Raw genomic sequence first — 23934 nt, forward strand, 5'->3', positions numbered from 1 at the left:
TATATTGGGGGCCTCATATCAGCTGGCGTATGCTGCCTGCTTGGTGGTCCAGTGTTTGAGAAATCTCAGAGTTCAGATTAATTCAGACTGCTGGTCCTCCTACAGCATCACCCTTATGTACAGGAGTACACCGTTGCTCTCTTCTGGCACACCAGAAGAGGGCATCAGATCCTATTACAGGTGGTTGTGAGCCACCATGTAGTTTCTGGGAATTGAACTTAGGACCTCTAGAAGAGCAGTCAGTGCTCTGAACTGCTGATTCATCTCTCCAGCCTGACTGTTTATTTTCTAATGATTGACAGAAAGGGAGTAGATGCAGATGAGTGGAGAGCTGGGGAGGAGGGGAGAAGCTAGAGGAGAGGAAGGAAAAACCCCATAATTAAGATATACTATATTTTAAAACTCCCATTTTCAATAAAAGAAGAAAGATATAAAAATAAACTATTTAAAGTCACAAATGTTTTACAAACAACTCTTCATAAATAGAATTTGTGATATGAGTATTTTATAGAAATGCTTTTCAGGCCACTTGCCAATGTGTTGATGAGGGACACAGAATATGAATACCCACTTTTCAAGGGCTGGATGTACCAGTTCAACATGAAAAAACAGGCAACAATTCCCAACAGCAAAGCTTTACTGTAAAGGGAAAGATTCATATATAAGATGCATTCAAAAATCAATTTCACACTTCTAATTTAAAGCCAATTCAAATGCAATTACTGCATCAGGACCATCCATTTGGCTAGGGTCAGGAATACAATCACCAGGGGCAACAATGATGTTGCTTCTCAGAAGATAACCTCCTAACAGACATGCTGAGCAAGGAAAAACAACACAACACAGATAGGAGACTCACTGAGCACTGTGACTGTCACTGTGTAAATGAATCTACTTAGAAACCAAGCCATTCTAAGACATGGCTTATGCTCTGTGTCATTTCTACTCAAATGGAGACTTCCCCATCTGCTCCAATGCCCTGGTTCACACCTTCTCCAATGCTGCTAAGAAGAAGAAGAAGTAAAAGAACACATTCAGCACAGAAGATTAAACTTACCACTCTCATCATCTATGTTGAACCTCCCAAGACCACTGCCATCTCTGATGGAGTACTGGATCTCTCCATCCCTACCAGAATCCTCATCATGGGCAGTCACCTGCAGCACGCTTGTTCCAATCCGTGAGTTTTCTTTTACAGATCCAACAACAGCAAAGTCTGGGAAATAGGGTGTATGAAGGTTTTCATTGACATCTACCACCTCCACCTCAACAAAGGAAACTGATGACAGAGAGACAGGCCGCCCTTTGTCTTTGGCCCTGACTGTCAGGTTGTAGAATTGCTGCTTCTCATAGTCTAACTCTTTGCTCAAGCGGATGGCACCACTTGCTTTGTCTATTTCAAATCTCCCATTATAATCATTGACCAACGAGTAACGTACTTGACCCCCCAATCCAAGGTCAGGATCCTGAGTTTCAAGCCAAGCAATGACTGTACCAACAGGAAGATCTTCAAGGACCTTCACACTGTAGCTGCTGGGGATAAAAGCTGGAGAGCAGTCATTGACATCATCCAGAAAGATCTTCAGAGTGACAACAGAAAACAGCTGCTGGCCACTTTCTGCTTTGTCCCTGGCTTCTATTTTCAAAGAATAGTTGGCTTTGGATTCTCTGTCCAATTGGTCAGCTATATAAACAATCCCAGTTGAGCTATTGATGATAAACTGGTGTGTGTCTGTCAAGACTGAATACATTACCTCACCGTTAGAACCCAGGTCTTTGTCTCTTGCTTCCACTTGAATAATCTCCGTGCCAATACTTGAACTTTCAAGAATGCTGACTGAGTAGCTGTCCTGAAGAAACACTGGGTTATTGTCATTAGCATCCTCCACATTGACAGTCAGCAATCGCCATGATGATTTCTGTGGCTTTCCAAGGTCATAAATGGTTATGTTGAGGACATAAAGGTCTGTATGCTCTCGGTCCATGGGCATGAGGACTTTAAGTTGTCCAGTCTCCATATCAATGTTGAAGCAGCTGTCTGTATTTCCATCCGCTATTGTAAATAGTACCTTCCCGTTGAAGCCAGAGTCAGCATCATATGCTTTAATCTTCAGGATGTTAGTTCCAACCGGCATGTCCTCCTTTACAGCCACATCAGAAGGAAAAGACTTGTCAAAATGCGGTCCTTGCCTATTAATTGAATAAAAGTCAAGAAATCCATCTTCTAGATTCAGTTTCCCATTAGCTTTTGCTTTAATGAGTAGTTTCTCTGCCAATTTCTGAGCCACACGAGTTTCTCTGCAACTGAAGCTCTTTGAAGATACTTTCCCATGGAGGACTGAGATGTTAATGGCCATGGGGTCTGCAAAGTTTTCCCCATCAGTAGCTGTGATTCTGAGGGCAAAATTGCCATTTTTAATGCCAGAATTCATCAGTGACTTCTTAAGCTGCAAAACACCAGAGTCTGGGTTTAAATAAAAAAACCCAAGTTCATTTCCAGAAATGATTTTGTACTTTACAAGCTCAAGTTCGTCAATATCAATAGCAGAGATGGCTGTGATGTGACCCCCAACAGGAAAGTCATATGAAATAACTCCCTGGCAAGCCACTTTTTCAAAGAGAGGGCTGTTGTCATTGACATTTCCTACCCGAATGGTCACATTCACCTCACTTTCATGGCGATATGGGGACCCCCAGTCAGAGGCTCTAACAATGAATCTATATGTCTCTGGGGAGGATTCAAAATCTAACTCTTCAGTTGTGCTGATCACACCTGTGAACTGATTAATGGCAAATGGTAAAAGGTTCAGGCTGGCGATGCTGTAGGTGATGTAGCCATTTTCCCCTTTATCTTTATCAGAGGCAGACACAGTCAGAACATTTGTACCAACAGGAACACTCTCATTCACAAAAGTCTCATACAGTGTCTCCTGGAATTCTGGGGTGTGGTCATTGGCATCTTCAATCCCAATGGTGACTTGTGTCTTTGCATCTCCTTCCTTGTCTGACACTTCCAGCTTATAAACTTCCTTCTTCACTATATTCAAGGGCTGTGCTGTGACAATCAGACCTGACCGGGGGTTAATTTTGAAGTAATCTGAATCCTTACCAGGTAATAGTTTGTATTCTACATCCAGTGGCTCAGGACTTACCTTGACTATGGCCACCAGGACACCAGGTGGGGAAAACTCACTTATACTGACTTCATAGACATCTTTTTCAAACCTGACTGGGATGTTGTCTCTCCTGGGGTTGGCAATGTGAACTGTCTTTAATTCTGAAAACTTCTGAGGTGACCCTTTGTCTTTTGCTTGAATGGTGAGGTTATAGCCATAAGAGAAGCTTTCCCAGTCTACCTGCCTTCTCTCCTTGACTTTATACTCATTCATCCACTTTCCTTCTTTAGCCAGGAAGAACTGCTCTAAAGGATCTCCATCCACAATGGAAAGAGATTCGATCTCTCCATTGGCCCCCTCATCCAGGTCATCCACTGTCACTACTGCATATGTTGGTTCCTTGTCCAGTGAGAAGGGTGTGTGACTGACCACATGGATAATGGGAGCATGTTCATTTATGCGTTCAATGTGAACATAAAGTTTGGCAGTGCTGCTCACTCCATTATTGCCATAGAGTTTCATCCCCCGGTCCACTGCTAATATTTCTAGATCGTATCTGTTCTTTTCATCATAATTTAATCGTCCACTTAAAGAGATGACACCACTTGTGGGATGAACTGAAAAAAGATCAACCTTGTTTTTGAAGTAGTAGTAGAATTCTCCATTGGAACCAATGTCTGCATCTGTAGCTGTCACCTGGGCAACGCTAGTCCTGAGTGGTGTGCTTTCTGCGATGGTGACGGAGTAGGTGGTGGGTGAAAACAGAGGCCTCAAGTCATTCATGTCTAAAACCTGGATGTTCACTTTGGTCCATGCTTCCAAGTCTTCTCCTCTGACTGAACCTTTTATAATTAATAAATAATTGTCTTGGATTTCCCTGTTCAATATGGCAGAATTGCCACCTTTAGTTCTTATCCTGAGAAAGCAGAAATCTGCAATGATGACCTCCTCAGCTTTGAAAAATCCTTCCTCATCACCAGACACTATTCTGTACTTGATATCCCAGGACAGGTCTATTAAGGTGATGCCCATTCTGCTCTGGCTGTTGACATAGGTCCGTGCTGCTGAGTTCTCATACACTGTAGCATTATAGGTGGAGTGTGTAAAGTGGAAGCCCAGGGGCCCTGTCCCTGGCAACCCCTGGGAGACAGTGGCAAACAGCTTCAGGAGCAGGAGAATGATGCAAGAAGGAGGCTTTGTGCCCATACAGTGTCCCATAGTCACACTCATCATATCACATGTCCGTCCTGGAAGTAAACACAGAGAAAAGATATAGATTAATTCAGAAGAAAGTGAGGGAAAGAAACACACAAAAAGAACTGTTATGAAAAAAGTGTGTTCAGAAGGCTGTATTATAGAAAATCTTTTCATTAAAGCATCAATACAAAAATTATAACATTCACTGCTACTAGATAGTAAAGAATTCAAAGTCATTAGAATTTAACCTTATCTTGATTGAACTTTCATAAGTGACACTTTCCCACTACTGTTGAGATTGGTTTGGGGCACCAAATTTATTATATGTTAGAGGTCAACTTAGAAATGTATAATTGGAGACCTTAAATGCATTTAACTTTAACCTACCGTAGCCTTTTCCACAATTATACGAGAAAGTTTCTTAGATATATTCATTACAGCACAGTTCCAAATTCCAAAAGAAAGACTCTAAAGACACTAAGAAACTATCGATAGAAAATTAAATAACGTTGAGTACATTGTTAAAACTACAGTATAGCAACTAAAATGATGGCAAGAGATGTATGCTTTTAGATGCATAAAGATGAAGGGCTAAGGTAAGACAAGGTGTCCAGGATGCATCTGAGAGCATTCTATTTAAATATTGACACAGATGGTTGCATCTTTAGCATTAAAATGGCTACTACTGTGGGGTATGGAAAGATTATTTCACCCCCCACCTCTTTTATTGAAAGTGGTTCTCTGATGATTACTTAATTTCTTTTATACAACTATAATCTTGTAAAGATCTGCTTGAAGGTGTTACTGCCTTCTACTGTCTTTACTTTAAAACTGATCGAAATGCGTGGACAGTTGAGTGTCAAGAGAAGGAATAAGATTCAGTCTGAAAAAGCACAGGTGACAGTCTGTCGAGGCTCCACATCATCTAAGCAGCACTCCTCAGTCATGACACATCACAGAAGGAGGGTAACAGTACTTTCCCAAAAGTATGTAAGGAATCATAAGAGACCTCCAGCTCCTTGCATCAGTGAATGCCAAATTTTATCAGTTTTCATAGTTTCTTGACCATCCAGATTAAAAGACAAAAATATTTCCCTCTTTTTACCAGTAAAATATGTCAAATACTTGTGGAAAGAAGCCATTTATAAGGAGCAGCCAAACCAGGTTATCTTGATGCTTGTTTTTTGAGAGACTCTAAGAATGAGCTATTATTTCAAGTAGCACTGTCAGGTTCCTGACAGTCTCCTTCAGGATGTGCCAAAATAGAGATGTAGATGCAAGATGATCTCACTGTGCTACATTTACACTTATGTTTATTATTCTTATTATGTGTAGGTATGTGTGTCTGCATATGGGTGTGTGCATGGAAGGACTGGAGACCTTGGAGGTCATAGATGGCCAATTCTTTGAAACTGCAGTTGCAGATAGTTGTGAGCTGTGTGATACAGGTCCTCTGGAAGAAAAGCAAATGCTCTTAACTATTGAGCATTCTCTCTAGACTCCTACTGTTCTGCATTTAATACTGAACAATAGGTACTATTCTACCTGATCACATATTAGGAAATGCACAGCTAAGTAAGTTAGCTTATTTGGTTGAGCCTCTGATTCACTCATTGTTGCCAGATAGACTTGGCTTAGTGGACCCTCTGATCCTTGCCTTTCTGAATGTATCTCGTGTGTGTGCTCCTCAGCCACACCTTCATTGTTGCTAATCCATCTGTAAGCCATCATCGTTATACATAGATGATGTGATGTACTTCTACTGAACCAGTCGGTAAGGACTATTGATGAAAATGCATAGACCCATCTAGCATCTCTAATTCTTTATCTGTTTTCTGGGTTCATATTACTGGTGTTATGACAAATTAAAAACCCAACTAAAGTTTAACATTTTAAAGCATTACAGATTATTTTTGTAGCATATAAAGTATTTTCAAATTAAAAGGTGGCAAAGCACATTATTAATTATTATTATTATTATTATTATAGCTATTTTTTTTTAGGTAAGACCATCAAACTTCCTTCTCCTAGTGTCAGAGAATTAGTTTGAACGCAGTTTTTCTTCCCAGACCACTAGGCTTTCCTACCTCATTTCAACTTGTTTCCAATGAGATAAAACTGTGGGCCTATGGAGACTGGATTCCTGTTGGGATGCTGGTTGGTGCCTTGCTACTACTGCCAGCTGAACTGTCTAGAAAATACTAAATTCCTGGGAGCAAATTCAGAGATCTCAGTTTCCTAGGCAGCACAGACTACAGTAGTGAAAAGCAGAAAAAGGGTATAACCTTTTATCTAAAAAAAGTTAAGTTTTTAATTTTACATGTAGCTGCTCTGATTGTCATCAGGAATTGTCTCATAGGCTAAGAACATAAACGAGAGCTGTGCCTTTACTCGGAGAGACAGGAATAAGGCCAGGGATGTGGCAGCCAGCAAGGCTAGTTAGTAAGTTTCAAGAAGCATGCTGTTTGGCTCCTGGGCACTTCAGATGTAACTTGACTTGTGTTTTGTGTTGCACACACAACTAAACTCTGAGTGTGGTAGCCTTGTCTCTAGCAATCCCACTTTGAAGTCTGCAGAAGCTTTAATGATATTCTGTGTACATTGATGGGTCTTCTTGTCATTCTCTGAAGATGATTAAGACCAGTGGAGGTGCTGCCTTCAGCCTCACTATGATCACCCTGGAGCAGTTACTTGTAAGTGGTCCTCTGTATGTCTCAAGGGGGGTTACCTCTACAAAGCCCTTTATTAATCCTTCAAAGCAAAGCATGCTGTTAAAATGTAAAACCGACTGTTCAAATTAACTAATCCAAATTGATGCTTTCCAAAGTTGAGCTGTTCTTTCAGCAAGTTCACTGCTATTTTTCTTCTCTTGTGAATGAGAATGAGTGGTCTTAACGTAAAAACAAAACAAAACAAAACAAAAAGCCCACTAAGCAAGAGTACTTTTGTCAGCTTCAGCTGTCAAACCCAAAATATCTCATATGACATCTTTATATGTGGTTTTAAAGAAGGAAAAACTGAAACTGCAACTGGCACAAATGCTGCCTGGCAGTCTTCCTCGAAGGCTCGAGAAAAACAAGAGTGTTAGATGTTAGGAACTCAGTACAATTGTAACATAAACACTCCAAGCAAACCCTAGCTTCTGTTTTAGCATGCCAAGATAACAGTTTCTATTACTTTCAGAAAGGTATTGGCCTTTCCAAATGGAATCCAAAGCTGTTTGTGAAGCTCTGATAGCTATGATGTCTTGGATACCCTGTGCATTGATTTATTCTACTGCTTCTGGATTATTTTAAAGAAAGAAGCTATTTCTGAACCCCAGAGCCCATTTTCTACAACTTAGCAACATAATCGATATTTTTATACAATCTCTAAAGAGATCACTGAGCTATCAATCTTGGAGACATTCGTCTTTCAGAGGGAGTGCTGGCAAGCCTCCCAGACAGCCTTTTCACTGTGAACATGGGTCTCAGTGTAGGACTCTGAAGGAGCATGCAGATCTATCTGTCTTTAGAGGGGTTGAACAAATGCTAGAGACCTTGGGCCAGGTACAGTACTGACTGGGACAGCCTTGAGCAAGTGAAAACCCAGGGATGAGTTTATAACCTCATGTTACTGTCTTCACCCTAAAGCTCTCCTCTTTAGGTTGCAACCAGTAACAAGCCACATGAAGAACTATTCTACTCAAGCCCTCTCGCTTTCTGAGTTACACATGTTGAAAGTGTCTGTTTTCCAGAAAGAATTCAAAATGTGCATTGCACAAAACAGTGGAACATACAGCAATGTCAACACATGCAGCATCTTCCCCTACTGATACCCTTGGGAAAGATGTATGCTGTTCTACCTGTCCAAACATGACCAGTTATCAATCAGATGTTCATTGTGGCAAAACTCTCACTAACAAAAGGCTCCTTAAGTTACAGAAAATACCCTTTGACATATGACCTGGGCTTTAAACTGACCCCTGTCATTAGATGAGCAAACATGAAAGTGTATTTAATCTAACAGTACTTTGGTTTCTTCTATTAATTAAAACTATGAAGTATTCATCTTCTGGAAGTGAGTTTAAGTATGTGAATTTAACTAGTCATTATTTACTAAGTTCAATTTTAGAGAATATAATTCCTGAGTCACTGGAAAGAATCCATGACCTGCTCCTTTCTTCTCCAATAGTAAAAGGCACACTCAAGTCAAAGGAATGGATGCCTCATGCCTGGTCCAAGTCAATAAAGACTCGTGGCCACATCCCAATGATCAGAGAAAGCTTAGTCAGATTTTCTGAGTATTAAGTCTCAGTTTTCTTGTTCTACAAAATGGAGTTTGTAACATACCCTACGGCTACACTCAATGTTTACCAGAAGGTGAGCATAGTGTTGTACACAGTACAAACTTGGAAGGTTGAGCAAAGGATGTTGTTTGGAGGCTGACCTGAGCTATATAGAGAGCTTGAAGTCAGCTTAGGCTGTAGAGCAAGAGCCTATCTCAATGAATAAGCAACCAATGTAAAATTCCATAAATACTAACTGACTTTATAATTACAGAAGCAATAACCCAAAACACGAAAATAATGAAGAACCCTGGTTTGCCCTTAGCAGTGAGGGACATCCCTCATGTGCAAACTCCCATTCACAAACCCCAGATTCAAATCAGGGGTAAAGTCAGCATCACAGAAGAGTCCTGTCTGGGTATTACCAGTCACAGGTTCTTGCCACAGCTTGGCTATGCACTCCCCGACTCATATAATACACTTTCAAACTCATGGCAGGACAGCCGTATTGGGGAGCTCTTCTCAGACCTGGTACTTAATTTCGGAGGAATACAAGTTAGATATCCCTTTTATCACAGACACTATGATGATACTATTGAACCAAACCCACTCAAAGTCAATGAATGTCACAGCCAAAAGTGTCTTAAAATGAACTAGCTCAACACTGTAGTTTTACCACCAAAGAAAGACAGCAGCTTTCATACTATAGGCAGAATCATATCATGGCTAAATGGAACCTTAGATCTCCAGAACCAACATAACTCCACGATGGAGAACCACATGGCTCTACCTCCTCTTACTTCTCAGGTCTGTAATGCAGGTCTACTTTACATGCACTTACTTTAGCCACATAGTTTTGAATTATCTCAGCAGTTTCTAGTGCACATCAGAGTTATTCTTGGCCTGTTAGAACTGAGATTGCTGGGCTCTTTCCCTGAGTTTCTGACGATTGGCTTAGGGCCAGTAGGTCTAGAAATATAAAGTTCTAACAAATTCCCAGGGGGTCGGTCCCATGAGGCCCACTTGGAGAGCTTCTGCTGGGTAGGTTGAACTTTGACTATCTTAGTGGTAGTATTATCTTTTTTATGTTTTAGTTATTAAAGTGTCACTCAAAGTACATACTAGGCAGAGAAAAGGCTTGGGAAAATGCTGGTCCACATTTTCACCTTCTTTGGGAGTCTGACAAAGTATCTTTAAAAGGTACAGGTTTAATGTAGTGAAACTGAAATGGCCTGGATATTACAGAACTCTACTTCAAGCTCCAATGGGAAGAGCAAAGTGAGCCTGCTACCTGTGTGCCTACAGGCTTAGCTTGCCTTGCTGTCTTTACCAATTACACGCATTGCATCTACATAGGACTACTGGTTGTTTCCATTTCATGGGAATTTGTATGATACCTTCTGATACCATGGAAACTATTCAAGTATGTGTGTGTTGGGGGGATGCAATTATAGCAAAATTAAAAAATAAAAATGAACATGAGATAAGTCATCAATGTGGTTTAGAAGACTTATGAAAATAGTGGCTGGGCATAAGTAAACATTTAAATTAAAGTCAGGAAATAGTAGAAGAGATCTTTAAGCACAACATTCAAGGAGTCAGAGACAGGTGAATCTCTGTGAGTTGATGTCAGCCTGCACTACAAAGTGAGTTCCAGGATAGCCAGAGCTACACAGTGGAATTCTGTCTCAAAACTTTACAAAGAAATACAGAAGGAGAATTAAATTAGAATTCTTTGCAGCCTTTAAGCTGTCTCCAAATAAAACTTTTTCTTCCAGTGCTCTTAGACACATATAAAATATTATCTTGCATTGCTCTCTCTGGATGACGTGAAGTTATAGAGTCTGGAGTCTACAGAAGTCCCATGTTACACAGTCAGAACACAGTAAGTACAGTCATACACCCTTCAGCTGGTATGTATCCTGAGAAGCACAATCATGAGATGTGGCACCTAAGAATGCTGCAGACTCACAGGGTGGGCTGCTCAGCTGCACACTTTAGCGTATAAGTAAATGTAGTATATTCTAAAGCAACAAACAAAAAGTACAGAACAGCAAATACACAGCCTGGAATCACAGACATTAGCACCCCTTCTAACTGTGACAGCAAATGCATAGTCCAGGATCACAGGTACTTATTAACACCACATCCAACTCTTATGCTCCATATCTGCCTGTGCTATCCTTTAACCCCTCTTGCAGGGCATGTCTGCTTATCCCTGAGTCATCACAGCCTGTGGTAACTGCAATGTTGCCAGGTGACAGGAATTTGTTAGTGTCATTCTAAACTTATGAGAACATTGTATTTTAGTGGGCACAGTCCCTCAGTGACCAAAACACTGTTTGGTTTACATGACTAGGTATTTTATATACTCTAAACATACACCATGTGAATTGTGATTCCTATGATACAAATTTCTTAATTTAAAAACCTTTCTATGACCCTGAAGGCCTGATCTTCACACACACACATACACACACACACACACACAGTGCTGTGGAGCACAGCTGAGGAAACAGTGGTGGATGAAGAGCTCTGGGTGGTACAGAAGGCCAAAGATCCTACTCTGCAGGCTTCTATGCTGGATGAGTTCTCAAGTTCCCATCTTCACTAATTTCAGCATTATGTCCCAAGAAACTGCCCCAATACTCATTCTCCCACATCCCACCACATTAGCTCCACAGTTCTGATGATTTCTTTGTTCTAATCCCGTGAACAAGTAGCAAGCACCGAATATACACTATTCTTCCAGATGACATAGAAGCAGCAGCTTGGTGAATAATCCAGATATCTCTAAAATTTATATTATCTATTTTTACTCAGCCAAAGGCCAAGTCAAAATTAAGCTCAATTACTTTGAGATGTTAAAAAAAAATACCAGTTTTCTATTTTCTCCATTTGGCTCTCTCAAGTGCCCACCTGAGAGCTGTGCTGAGTAACTAGAATATTTGATTTACTAGGCTGCATCACTTGTTTCACTGTACAGCAGGAAGACAGAAATCCCAAAGCCTACAGTTGATTTTGCCAGCTAGCCAAAGACTTTGTCGGTTTTTTATTAATAATGTAACTTCTAGCTTGCTGCCATTATTGTAAAACATTTTGTTGCCTCAGAGTGACCTACTAGACAAAGCCAGTCAGTATTAGCTAGGTTCGTTCAGATGGAAATGGCCACACAGGACTGGGTTACGATTACTCTCTTTTATGGTCTCCCCAGTTGCAGGAAATGTTTCCATACAATGCTGGTTAATGTCAAGTAACAGTTTATCAGTAAATTCTTCAAATTCAGGGGTAATTCAACCAGAGGCTATCAGAAGGAAAGATTAGCATGTTGTTCAAGGCTTTTAGAAATGACTTCTCCCTCCAGAGAAAGAAATTCATTATAGCAGAGAAGCATGTATCGAGAGAATATCATTTGTTCCTGTGCTTGCCTATCTGAGAAAATGGCTCAGAAAAGAAATCCGCTTTCAGTTTTCTTCTGGCAGTCTCTCACACAGAACGGAAAGGGTAAGCGCACTGGCATTCTCTTAGATTCAAGTTTAAGACAAAAAATCAAACATACACTTAACCACTGCCACTATTTACTTTGTGATAACTGTCTATTAGAGTAGAGCCACGGTGTTATAATAGAACTATCTTTTAAATAGTATTAATTTCCATAGTTGTTGGGGCCGCTGAGATGCCGCTGAGATGCCACTGAGATGGAGGGAGCTCTTTGGTAATCCCCAGAATCTGTGTGACAGACTCTGACACAGTCTATGTTGCTGTTCCATTCTGTCAGTGCTGTTCTTTATAAATTCCACATTTTTTGAAAACCCAACTCAAGTGCCATGCCTTTGTAAGAACTGGTCCTCGTTTGAGGGAAAGACTATGTGATCAGTAACATCGGGAATCAGGAAGAGGAATATGAGGGGAACTGGTACCCATCAGGGCCTTCTTTCCTATGAAGAAAGGAAGTCACAAGGGGCTGGAAGAAAGGAGATAGGAGTGTATGTTTATTGGGCCCAAGTGAAGAAATGGGGTGGTGAGTGTCCTTTCCCGGAATAACTATCATCAGAGATGTAATAATTGACTGGCAGCATAAAGTTGTAGAGGATTTGATAACAGTAACTCAATTTTGAATCCTTGCAAAGTTACATATGGACTAGGTCTCCTCCTGGACAGAGGAGGCCTCAGATGCAAGTGGCCTTGCTTGAATACACGTGCCCATTTAGCCAAATGTTTATACCAGAAGATAGTGTAGAGCATGGGTCTCCTGTGGTAGAAGCCATTGCTAAATTAATCTAATGATACAAGAGATACTACAACATGATGTCATTTTTTACGTTGTCTTGTGAGGGTTGAGAAGGGGTGGATAGGGAGAAACTAGGCAATAACAAATCAGGCCATTGAGAAAACAATTGCAAGGATACCATCTGTGTGAAAGGAGACATGGGAAGAGATGACCAAACAGCTTTACACACAGAAAAGATGAGAGCACTGTGGACAAGTTGATCTCAATAACCAGAAGCAAGGGGGATTCGTTAGAGATATATATGAAGAAATGTTCACAGGGTTTAAACCAGTTTTTATGTGGACATACAAACACCATCTAGAAATCTGCTGATTATGCAGGTATGTCAGAATGGTCTCATCTTGTCACTACTGACCAATGTGCATCAAAACTCCTGGTGACTGATGGGTTCTGCTGTTGTTGGAAACAATCCTCAGGGCTAAAGAACCCAGTGAGTGATTTAGCACTGTGTCCCAAACCCAATATCATCATCATCAACAACAACAACCACCAAACTTCAGTTACCCAAGAATATCTTGTTTTTCTTCTCATTCCACTCCTGGTATAATTTTTGAAAATAAAAAGCCAGGTATGGGAAAAATATTCTAATGTAGCAATTTATGAAGAAAATGAAAGCAGAACACAAGTTCAAAGCCAGACCCTCAGGGTGGAACAGATCAAACCTCAGGCAGAACAAGAAGGAGAATGTTGTGCTGCCAGGCAAAGGACAGCAGCAGCGAGCATCTCCAATGTTCCCACTAGCCTGTGTATCTGCCTAACCCCTCCAAATCGTTCCTGCTACTCGCAGTCAGTCACACACCTAACCCTAAGCACATCTCAACTACCAGGTCATCTGGCCTCCTCTCAAAGCCTTTGGAAGCTTCCAGAACAACAAAGTCCAAAGCTGAGAGGGTTGCAGGAACTCTGTCCCTAGTCTTGGGAACTCTCTCAAACACTTTCTGGTTTTGTTGGTGCCCTTTACAGCTTTTTGAGTTTACTTCTCTTCCTTTTCCCAATTTTCCACCATGAAAGCATGAGTGCCCTGAAATCACAGACAAGTTTCTCTGACTCTCAGGACCAGCTATGGCCCCCTATTGCACAGCCTCCGAATATTTTCTTTGTAGTACTTGCTATTATTCTGAACATTTTTTTTTAATTAAGCTGTTACTATTATCCAACTTAACTATAAATTATACAAAGAATGAGTCTATCTCTAAGGGATGTCACTTACACCCAAACTGAACACTTTCTATCCATGGTAGGTAAGTACTCAATACATTTCTATTGTCTCATAATGTTCAGAAAAAATATAAGTGCAGTGTTTATTAATTGAAGAACAAATTTCTCCTAGGAAACTTGCTTTCAGTAAGAACTGGGTGATACTTGTAAATCTTTTGTTGTTGGCCAGGGAAGTAGGGCACAGATGTCATTATAGAACCTCATGGACTAGTCCCCAAAGCTGAGAATTATCTTACCATGCCAGAAAGGCTGACTGCAGAGACACATGATTAGAGGAAGTGGTGCCATGAATTGAGAAGGATAAATTGAACCATGTAGAAACCACATTTCCCTTGATAGAGAGTGTTTCTGCCATAACAGAGGTTTCCTGAAGATGGTCACTTCTGGGAGTGTGGTGCTTTGAATTGGGCTCCTTTCTGTTATGAGATGCTTGCCATCTCCAGCAAGTTAACCTGATGGGTTCTGAGCTCCCTGCTCACAGAAGAGAATAAAAGAACCTCCTGCTGCTGGTGGTAGACCATTTGACCTCATTTCTCCACAAAGCATTCACATGTGGCAAGACCATCAGTCACCCTGACAGCTAGAATCCCCGTTTGCTCCCAACAACTAGTGTTCTGCAGTCTTTGCCCAACCTCAGTTGGATCTCGATCTTTACAGAAGCATTTATTCTGCCAACAAAATCAAGACCTTGGAAGATTGATCTTTCCAGGTCATCACAAGGTTGTGTCTCCAGAGGTTTGCTTAATTTTCTCTGCATGTCTATGAAGACTGTAGCCTCCAAGTATCTGGGCAGTCACACTTATCCATAGCCCTGGAGGCTGATTTAATTCTGCTGTTTAGTTCACAGGCCAGGGACTGTCAAGCTTTGTCCCAGATGGAGGTCCGCACACTACTCTACAATTCTACCCAAAGCTACAATAACCTAAACATATTAAAACAACCCTTATGATCAACAGCTGCTGGAAAGGAAGTGGGATTGTTGCTCTGGCAAGCTTTACACCTCATAGACTCATTTGACGTAGTTAAAGAGTTTTCTTCTGAGTCCACCCCTGAGTATATGTAGTTAAAAACATGAGTGTACACTTTACTGCTAATTATGTATTACAAATAAATAGTTTACACAAGCATATGTAAACTGTGAGGGGGCGAATCCACAGCAGATGTTTAGGGACAGCTGTACAGGAAGGCTGAGACGAATGGAGATGAAATTTATTTTAAGCTCCCACAAGGGTGAGAGGAGGTTTGTTTAACCTTTTACCAAACTCATCTCCCAAGGGGTGCAGATCTGAATGTTCCCTTAGAATAGATTTCCATTTTGTTTAACATGCCTCCCATTTCCTCTTTTTCCCCCCTCACTCCAGAAAGGAGCCCTAGTGATTTGACCACTTTGAGCAAATGTCACTCAGACATTACAAATATAAGCTCAGAAGCTTGCTTTTCAATGTCTGTGTGCTATTAGCAAATCCTAGGAGACATGAGTAAATGATATAAATTTTGAAAAAGAAAAGTCTGTGTACCAAACACTTCAAGGTCTGAGCTTCAAGAACCCACCAGGCTACATAAATTATTGTTTGTTTCAAAGAACTGCCACATTCCACATCAAAGAGAGAGGCCAACTCTCTGCATCCCTTGGACAACAATGTCACCCTTCCATGATTCATGTTACAAACTGCAAGACTAGTAAGAAGTTACTTAAACTAAATATCATTGAGCATATATTTGAACAAATATATTTTGACTCACATGTATGCACCCTGCAAGAACAAATACTGAGCATCCAAGAAGTATGCAAGCTGGTGAATAATGATAAGTAATACAGCCCGGGGTGTTCTCTAGATTGCTGTATCACTTGAACCTATTGCTTTGTGATATAATGACCTAGTGGTGGTGTGGCTACCATCAGAGATGGAAAGAAAAGAGCCATGGACAGAGCAGAGCAGTGTCTTGGCCTTAAGTGTAAAATGATGGTGCTGTAAGCTAAGATGATACCATACAGTATCCAGCAAGGGATGTCTGTGTGAGTGAACAAGTCCCAGACTAAAAATAAGAGGTTGTAATAATATGGCATTTCAAAGTGATTTTCTTGGAGTTGAAAGAGCGTGTTTATTATTTTATTAAGATAAAATCCACATGGTTTAAATTTTTCTTACGGTCTTCTTAAAAGTCTGCATATCTCTCAGAAACCCTCAAGAAACATTATCTGATAATTAAATTTTCTGGTTTTACTATGAAATAGCTTTTGGTTATTTCATTCTAGAATTTTTTTTTAATTTGACAAAACTTCACTTCTGTTCATAGTCATCATAATACTGATCTCTTGGTAAGTAATCATGGAGCAAAACAAATAATTACTTGTGTAACTGTATGGCATGAAAGGCATTTAGAATATGTAGCCATACTCCTCAATCAACCCAAGGCTTTGATTTAAGGAGAAAGTTTAAAATAACTCTTTTTTAAAAACTATTTCTCCTTCATATTCCATTTTAGATGTTGACATCTGTTTGACACAATACCCCCTTGTTTTCTTCATAAGACGAAAATTTACCAAAGTCAGTATACATATACTGACTCAACACTACCAATCTCTATATTCAGAAGGGGATAATTTGGCCATTTTGATATTTTGTGTGTTTTCCTACTACTTATATTTTAATATGTTTACATAGAAACATACATGTAAATTCTTCTTCAGGATGTTACCTTTAAACATTTTGTGTACAGCTTATGTCCTTATATCACCCAGAACATCTGAGCTTGTAAGTAAAGCCTTAATTTTTCTTCTCGACGGTAGGAGTGAGCAGTTATTACAGAATATATAATTTCAAGAATTACAGAAACCCATGGAAATGTACAATAACTGTAATACAATATCTTCTGTCCATCATCCAACTGACTAAAAAAAAAAGGAAAAAAAAGACACAATAAACCAGTTAACTTGAATAAAAAGCCAAAGAGTAGAACCTTCAATTTGAAATCATTTGAGCTGTTTTGGAAGCATTCGGTACATGTGGATGTAAGGAGAGAGACATAGCCACTATTCTTTGATCCTGCTGGCTTTAAAGAAAAATGAATGGTTAGGTCCCCAAGTAAGTCAACAAAAAACAAAACTCTCACGATGAAGGATGTAAGTTGTGAAACTGACTCTAATGGAGCAAATGACAGACAGTTGTAGGGCCAATCTCACTGCTGAGCACACTAGACACTGATAGTGTCTAATATATGCAGAGTTCATTGTGATTGTGATAATGCATGTCCCTTCTGGATAAGAAGTACAATCTGTGATGAGTACAGGTGGCACCCCCTCCAGCCTGACATCCCTCACGAAAGTCTAATTTAATTGTGGATGAATCTTATCTGAGTCAGCTCTCTGCTGAGAGAAGAAGAGAGCTCGGGGCAGGCTTCATGGTGCAGTCCAGAGGCTGTTTCAAGGTCTGTCAGTAATTGAGGCAGATGTCTTTCTCCTTAAGGTGGAATTTCCACATCCTACCATGAGTAGAATTATGAACTCTGTAAGAATGGAAATGTCTGCACGCTGTGTTGCAGGGATCACTCCTTACATTCTCTATAATCCCTCTAAAGATAAGTAAAATTACAATATACAGAATGAAAATCTAGGCACTATTTTCGCCCTGTGATGACAGAAATATAATGGATTCTTTAAAAGGCATAAGGCATACTCTTACTACATTTTTGATAATATTAAAGTTACTCATAATTTAGTGATTTACTAAATACAATGGTGCTCTTCCCCTCAAATTCCTATTCCTCCTTCCCTTTCCTCCTTCCTGACAAGAAGGAAAGCTACTGGGCAAATACTGGAATACCGGCCAATACACTCCCTCCTCAATTCTCTTGACGCTTGGAATCTAGGTAACTAAGAACAGGATGGAAGCTTTGGTGGCAATGTCAGGGAAAGGCATGGTTACTGAAGCACTTTGGGAAGAATTTTAGCTCTGTGCATCTCAAGTATGGAGCAACCCAACATCTACACCTCTAAAGGTACCTTGCACCTTCCTGGGTGGGGAGAAGATACATATAACTTAAGGGACATTTGTGCAGCCAGGCTTACTGATATCTGTCTGCATCCCAACTATACAGGAGGCTGGTGAAAAAGGATCCAAGTTTAAGATCTGCCTCAATTTCAGAAATGAGTTCAAGATCAGCCTGATCAACTGAGTATGATTCTATCTCAAGACAAAAGGGGTCTGTGGATGAAGCTTAGCAAAGGAGAAGTTGCCTCAGGTGTACAAAGCCCTCGGTGGAATCCCAATTGCGGAGGATAGAAGGTATATATTAGGCAGAAGTGGGATGTGTAATCACCTCCGCAAGATTAGAACGTGAATGGCATTTCAATGGGCTTCCTACTAGTTTTTGATGTTTCAAGAACAGCATGTAAAAGATCTAGATGCCAGGATTTAGAGCTTCATATTCCCAGCAAACAGGAAAAGCAAAGGCAAACTCACAAAGATTGCAGAGACGTCCATACCAACTCACTGCACCTTTTTCCTACCAGAGACCAAGGTGAGCCATTGTTTCCTTGAACTTGATTCTCTTACTTCTAGACTCTCAGTGATTTTAGGCAATCAGTTATTTCAACTAATGCATAAATAGCATGACTATTATGGCTTGATGAGGATATAAAACGCACATCAGTCGCTTTTACAGTAAATACCTGTTGCTTCACAAATAGTGGTGCTTGTTTTGAATGGGCTTTCCAACATTCTTGTTAGAAAATGGTAGTGTTGGTAGGTAAGGCCTGACCAGAATCTGCTACTCTGCCCCACCTTCCTGAAGGAATGGATATGCTTCTTTCTGAAATGAGTTAATTCTCACAGAAGCAGGTTCATGTTGTTTGTTAACACTCATGCCTTCATACCCTGTCCTGTGTCTAAGACATGGCATGCCAGATAGGCACCATGTCCTTGAACTTCTCAGAAGCCATAACTATGGGCCACATAAATTGTACAAGTTACACAATCAGTAGCATGCAATTCCCACAAGAGAAAAAAAAAAAAAACTAAAAAGACAGATGTCCAGCAGACCAAGGGTGCCAAAGCCCAGAAACTACAGGGACACACTGCTAGATAACTGAATGGCTTTCAGACAGCCACCAATCCCATTCCTTTATGGAGATCTTTTAATGTATGGATCTGCCCTTCTGTTCAATTGCTTTTTAGTCCATGTTGTTTCTGTATTATACAAGTGTGATACCTATGTTTTCAGCATGTCTTTGGAAATATTAATTATATAAAACACTTATATCTTTCCCACTAAACACCAGGTAAAGATCAATCTGTGGTCACTTGAAGGAAGAAAACTGCAGAAAACACAAATCGCTCTATTCAGTGAACAGAATATATGGCAGCAACCTGCCAATGAGCAGACCCTGCACACTGTTTATCAAATGCTCATGAAAAGCCAGAATGGTAATCACATATTGCTGCGTGTATTGTTTTTCTTTGTTGTCACAGTAGCTGATGAAGCACCATGATATGCACATAGCAGATTGTGAGACTAGGGCTGGAGAGTTTAAGCTCTTGGCTCACATTGTGTTTCTTCATACCTGTTAAAGCTGCATCTCCAACATGGTATGTCTGCCTTCCTTGCCTAGACTCTTGGCACAGCACTAAACTCCTTTCTGAAGTGGTCACATGGGCAAAGATCACCCTGATGACTAATGGCAATATTTTGATTCTAGATCCAGAAAGAGCAAAGGACATAAATCCCAATGTGTAGGTTGTGTCCAACAAATAATTGGTGACCTGGATTAGCTAAACCAGAGAAGGTGAAGCAGCAGATAGGCAGTATTTACATCTGAATAAGTACAGAGTTTATCTTGGAAGCTTCCCTGACACATTTACCTTTGTAATGTCCAGGCAACCACTGGGCTAGAAAAGTTGCTTCAAGGATGCAACAGTTTCTCATAAAAGGATGGGAGATCCATATTGTAAAGGCCAGGTTCCAGTTCAGTTTCCCATTGTATTCTACCTCTCCTGTGCTGGCCACTCACTGAGCCAAAAGCAAGGGAGCTGGGGATTTCTTGGTCCCTGACAAAGAATAGGAACAAGGCTGTGGTTTTACAGCCCCCTTTGTTAGAAGGTCAGCTGCTTCTAAAGCTCTGGTGACAGACATTTTAATAAGGGGGACTTTACTGCTGAAATAACAGTGCTCACCTGCCCTGGGGAATGATGGCCACTTGTCTTGCCCACAGCCTTTATTCTGTTAAACAAACTACAATATGACCTGCCTGAAGAGAAAATATTTATTCAGATCAAAGAGAGGACTTTAATATCTGAAAGTGGTTTGGATGGAATTCTCATATAGAAGGAAAAGAGAAGAAAACAGACTTCATGCAAACTGCATTCTGCTAACCATTCAGCCTTGGACAGCAGCACTACGCCCGCAGGGCTGAGGTGATATGGAGTACGTGAGATCTCTCTCAGCTTTCAAAGACAAGCTAAAACCTCATCCTGAACAACAGTCCCTACTATGTGTTTTATTAATCACAATAAAACATTTGATTTTAGAACTAAATATGTTAACATTTACAGAGTTGTGCACAGCATTCAATGATAGTATTTTAAAGTCTATAAATATAACTAGAAGCTACACATGCACACAGGCACATACATAAGCATACACACAGTGTTGTTTTTAGTGTCTCTAGCAAGAAATGCTTTTAATTGTTCCATTACTATAACTTACAAATCGAAGTCAATGAAAACTAATTAAAATATTTCACATTACTTAACATTTCCTGGATTTATCAGATATTTGAAGTTAATATTGTCAATAATAAACAGTTTACACATTAGTGAGACAATAACAAAATTAAAATGAATATTTATGCATACTCTATTCAGGGTTCTATTGCCTACCTTTGCCCTTACCCAGTGGCCTGTCTTAGAGTTTATCATAAATTAAGGTACATGGTGAACTGACTGGGGTGAAGTTGGGTTTGAAGCATGGAAATATGAGTTGACCTGTTGGTTCTCTTTTTTATATAATATTTTTATTGATTATTTTGGAATTTCACATTATGAATGCTGATCAGAGATACTTCCCACCCCTCACAGTTTCTTCTCTGCACCCTTATGATCTTCTTTCTCCACCCCATAAAAATGAGGAGGAGGAGGAAGAGGAGGAAGAGGAGAAGGAAGTGGAAGAGGAGAAGACAAGTCTAATTTGTGTTGCCCATATACTCATTCGGGCATGGTTTTAAACTTCTGGTGGCCAGCCCCTTAAACAAAACTGAGTTCTTCCCTGCCTTCCACCTACCAGAAGTCATCGATTGTGGAGAGCTACAGTTTATAATTTTTGCCACAATTTTTAAGAGTTCTCTTCCATGGCTTTCTGTCTAGATGGTTATTTGGCAGGAAGGTGCAGGGGCATTTGTACAGAAGCCTATGTCTATCTACCTTACCCAAGAGTCTGCAGTCATTTATTTACACTACAGCAAAAGTAGCTTCCTTGTCCCATATAGTTTTGACACTGGGAAAAATGTTCAATTAGGACTTTGTTCCTCTTCACCAGTCTCAGAAGATACAGGACAGGAAAGTAGGACTTGAAGAAAGAGGCATCAGGACTAACATGAAAGATATCACCCACAGAGGCAAATCCCAATTCCCATACCACTTCATACTGCATGTAACCTATGTGTATGTCTTAGTTAGGGTTTCTTTCTTTTTCTTTCTTTCTTTCTTTCTTTCTTTCTTTCTTTCTTTCTTTCTTTCTTTCTTTCTTTTTTTTTGACATTTTCTTTTTTTAATTAGATATTTTCTTTATTTACATTTCAAATGCTATCCTGAAAGTTCCCTATACCCTCCCCCTGTCCTGCTCCCCTACCCACCCACTCCCACTTCTTGGCCCTGGCATTCCCTTGTACTGGGGCATATAAAGTTTGCAAGACCTAGAGGCCTCTCTTCCCAATGATGGCCGACTAGGCTATCTTCTGCTACATATGTATCTAGAGACATGAGCTCCAGGGGTACTGGTTAGTTCACATTTTTGTTCATAGGTTTGCAGACCCCTTCAGCTCCTTGGGTACTTTCTCTAGCTCCTCCATTGGAGCCCTGTGTTCCATCCTATAGATGACTGTGAGCATCCACTTCTGTGTTTGCCAGGGACTGGCATAGCCTCACTCAAGACACAGCTATAACAGGGTCCTTTCAGCAAAAGCTTGCTAGTGTATGCAATAGTGTCTGGTTTGGTGGCTGATTATGGGATGGGTCCCCAAGTGGGGTAGTCTCTGGCTGGTCCATCCTTTCGTCTTAGCTCCAAACTTTGTCTCTGTAACGCCTTCCATGGGTATTTTGTTCCCTATTCTAAGGAGGAATGAAGTATTCACATTTTGGTCTTCCTTCTTCTTGATTTTCTTGTTAGTCGGGGTTTCTATTCCTGCACAAACATCATGACCAAGAAGCAAGTTGGGGAGGAAAGGGATTATTCAGCTTACACTTTCCACATTGCTGTTGATCACCAAAGGATGCAGGACTGGAACTCAAGCAGGTCAGGAAGCAGGAGCTGATGCAGAGGCCATGGAGAGATGTTACTTACTGGCTTGCTTCCTCTGACTTGCTCAGCTTGCTTTCTTATAGAACTCAAGACTACCAGCCCAGAGATGGAACCACCCACAAGGAGCCCTCCGCACTTGATCACTAATTGAGAAAATACCCCACAGCTGGATCTCATGGAGGCACTTCTCCAACTGAAGCTCCTTTCTCAGTGATAGCTCCAGCCTGTGTCAACACAAAATCATCCAGTACAATTGACCCCTTGTGAACTTGACACATAAATGCATCACTATTAAGCTTCAACCCTTTCCTCTCCAACTTGTTTCTTGGTCATGATGTTTGTGCAGGAATAGAAACCCTTACTAAGACAGTGTATTCATGAAAAAAAATGAGTACAAAAAATTTCAGCATATCCAAATGTGGGAGATGATATGTGCCTAGAAAGAACCTAATAACCATCATGATGCTGGTAGCTAGGGGTTCCTTCTGGTTTTTGTTGTTGTTGTTTTTGTTGTTGTTAGTGATGGTGGTAGTGGTTTTGTTCTGTTATTGTTTTGTTTGTTTGTTTGTTTGTTGCTTTGCTCCAGGACTCAAGGACCTGGAAATATCAGCAGGTGCCATCAGGACTCTGATTTACCTCTGTAACATGCAACCATGTATTCAAGAACACTCTGAAACATAAACCACAATCTCTGACTGTATTCCCAGGGAAGGAAAGAAGGGCAAAATGCCTAGCTCAGAGTCAAAGAGCAATTGAGTCAAAATTGCTCTGCTAGATTCCTGATGGCTCTGAAAGGTAATTGTGAGAACATCAGCTAATTAAGGAGAGAAAGAGAGAGAGAGAGAGAGAGAGAGAGAGAGAGAGTCACAGAGACAGAGACACAGAGATAGACAGAGACAAAGACAGAAACAGAGAGAATCAGAAACAGAAAGAGGAAGAGAGGAGAGTGAGGTTGCAGCAGCTTCTTTAATGATAACAAATTCTGCAGTCATGAAATCTAGAAATGCATGTTTCAGCATATATGAATTCTGTCATGTTTCAATATAAATGAAGACTTGTCACATTTCAGAAATAGAGTTTTGGCTGGTATACCGGCTTCTCACCTTTGGATGTCTGAGTGTCTATGTGATCACCTTGAAGATAATTCAGTCCTGATCCCTTTAGGTTTTACCAGAAAGAGTTTTGTTATATAACCATATATGTGCTAGCTTCAAATTCACTATGTAGCCCAGTCTGGCCTTGAACTTCAAGCCTTAGACCTTCAAGTATTAGGACCACAGGCAAAAGGCAGCATACCAGCTGATGGTTCCACTTTCTGTGTTCTTTATTTC

The 23934-nt window shown here is 40.4% G+C and overlaps 1 protein-coding gene across 3 annotated transcripts in view; it reads right to left on the bottom strand.

Moving 5' to 3' along the window:
* Fat3 (FAT atypical cadherin 3) overlaps nucleotides 1-23934 on the bottom strand; it is a 588937-nt gene that overhangs the window by 474120 nt on the left and 90883 nt on the right. For all 3 annotated transcript variants that reach the window (XM_029481733.2, XM_029481732.2, XM_029481730.2), the window contains exon 2: nucleotides 1058-4363. In XM_029481733.2, the coding sequence (XP_029337593.1) occupies nucleotides 1058-4349 (3292 nt within the window). In that variant the 5' untranslated portion in view covers nucleotides 4350-4363. The remainder of the gene's footprint in view (nucleotides 1-1057; nucleotides 4364-23934) is intronic.

The sequence above is a fragment of the Mus caroli genome, unplaced genomic scaffold (genome assembly GCF_978045245.1).
Source record: "Mus caroli unplaced genomic scaffold, Mus_caroli_1 scaffold_11, whole genome shotgun sequence".
Lineage (NCBI taxonomy): Eukaryota > Metazoa > Chordata > Mammalia > Rodentia > Muridae > Mus > Mus caroli.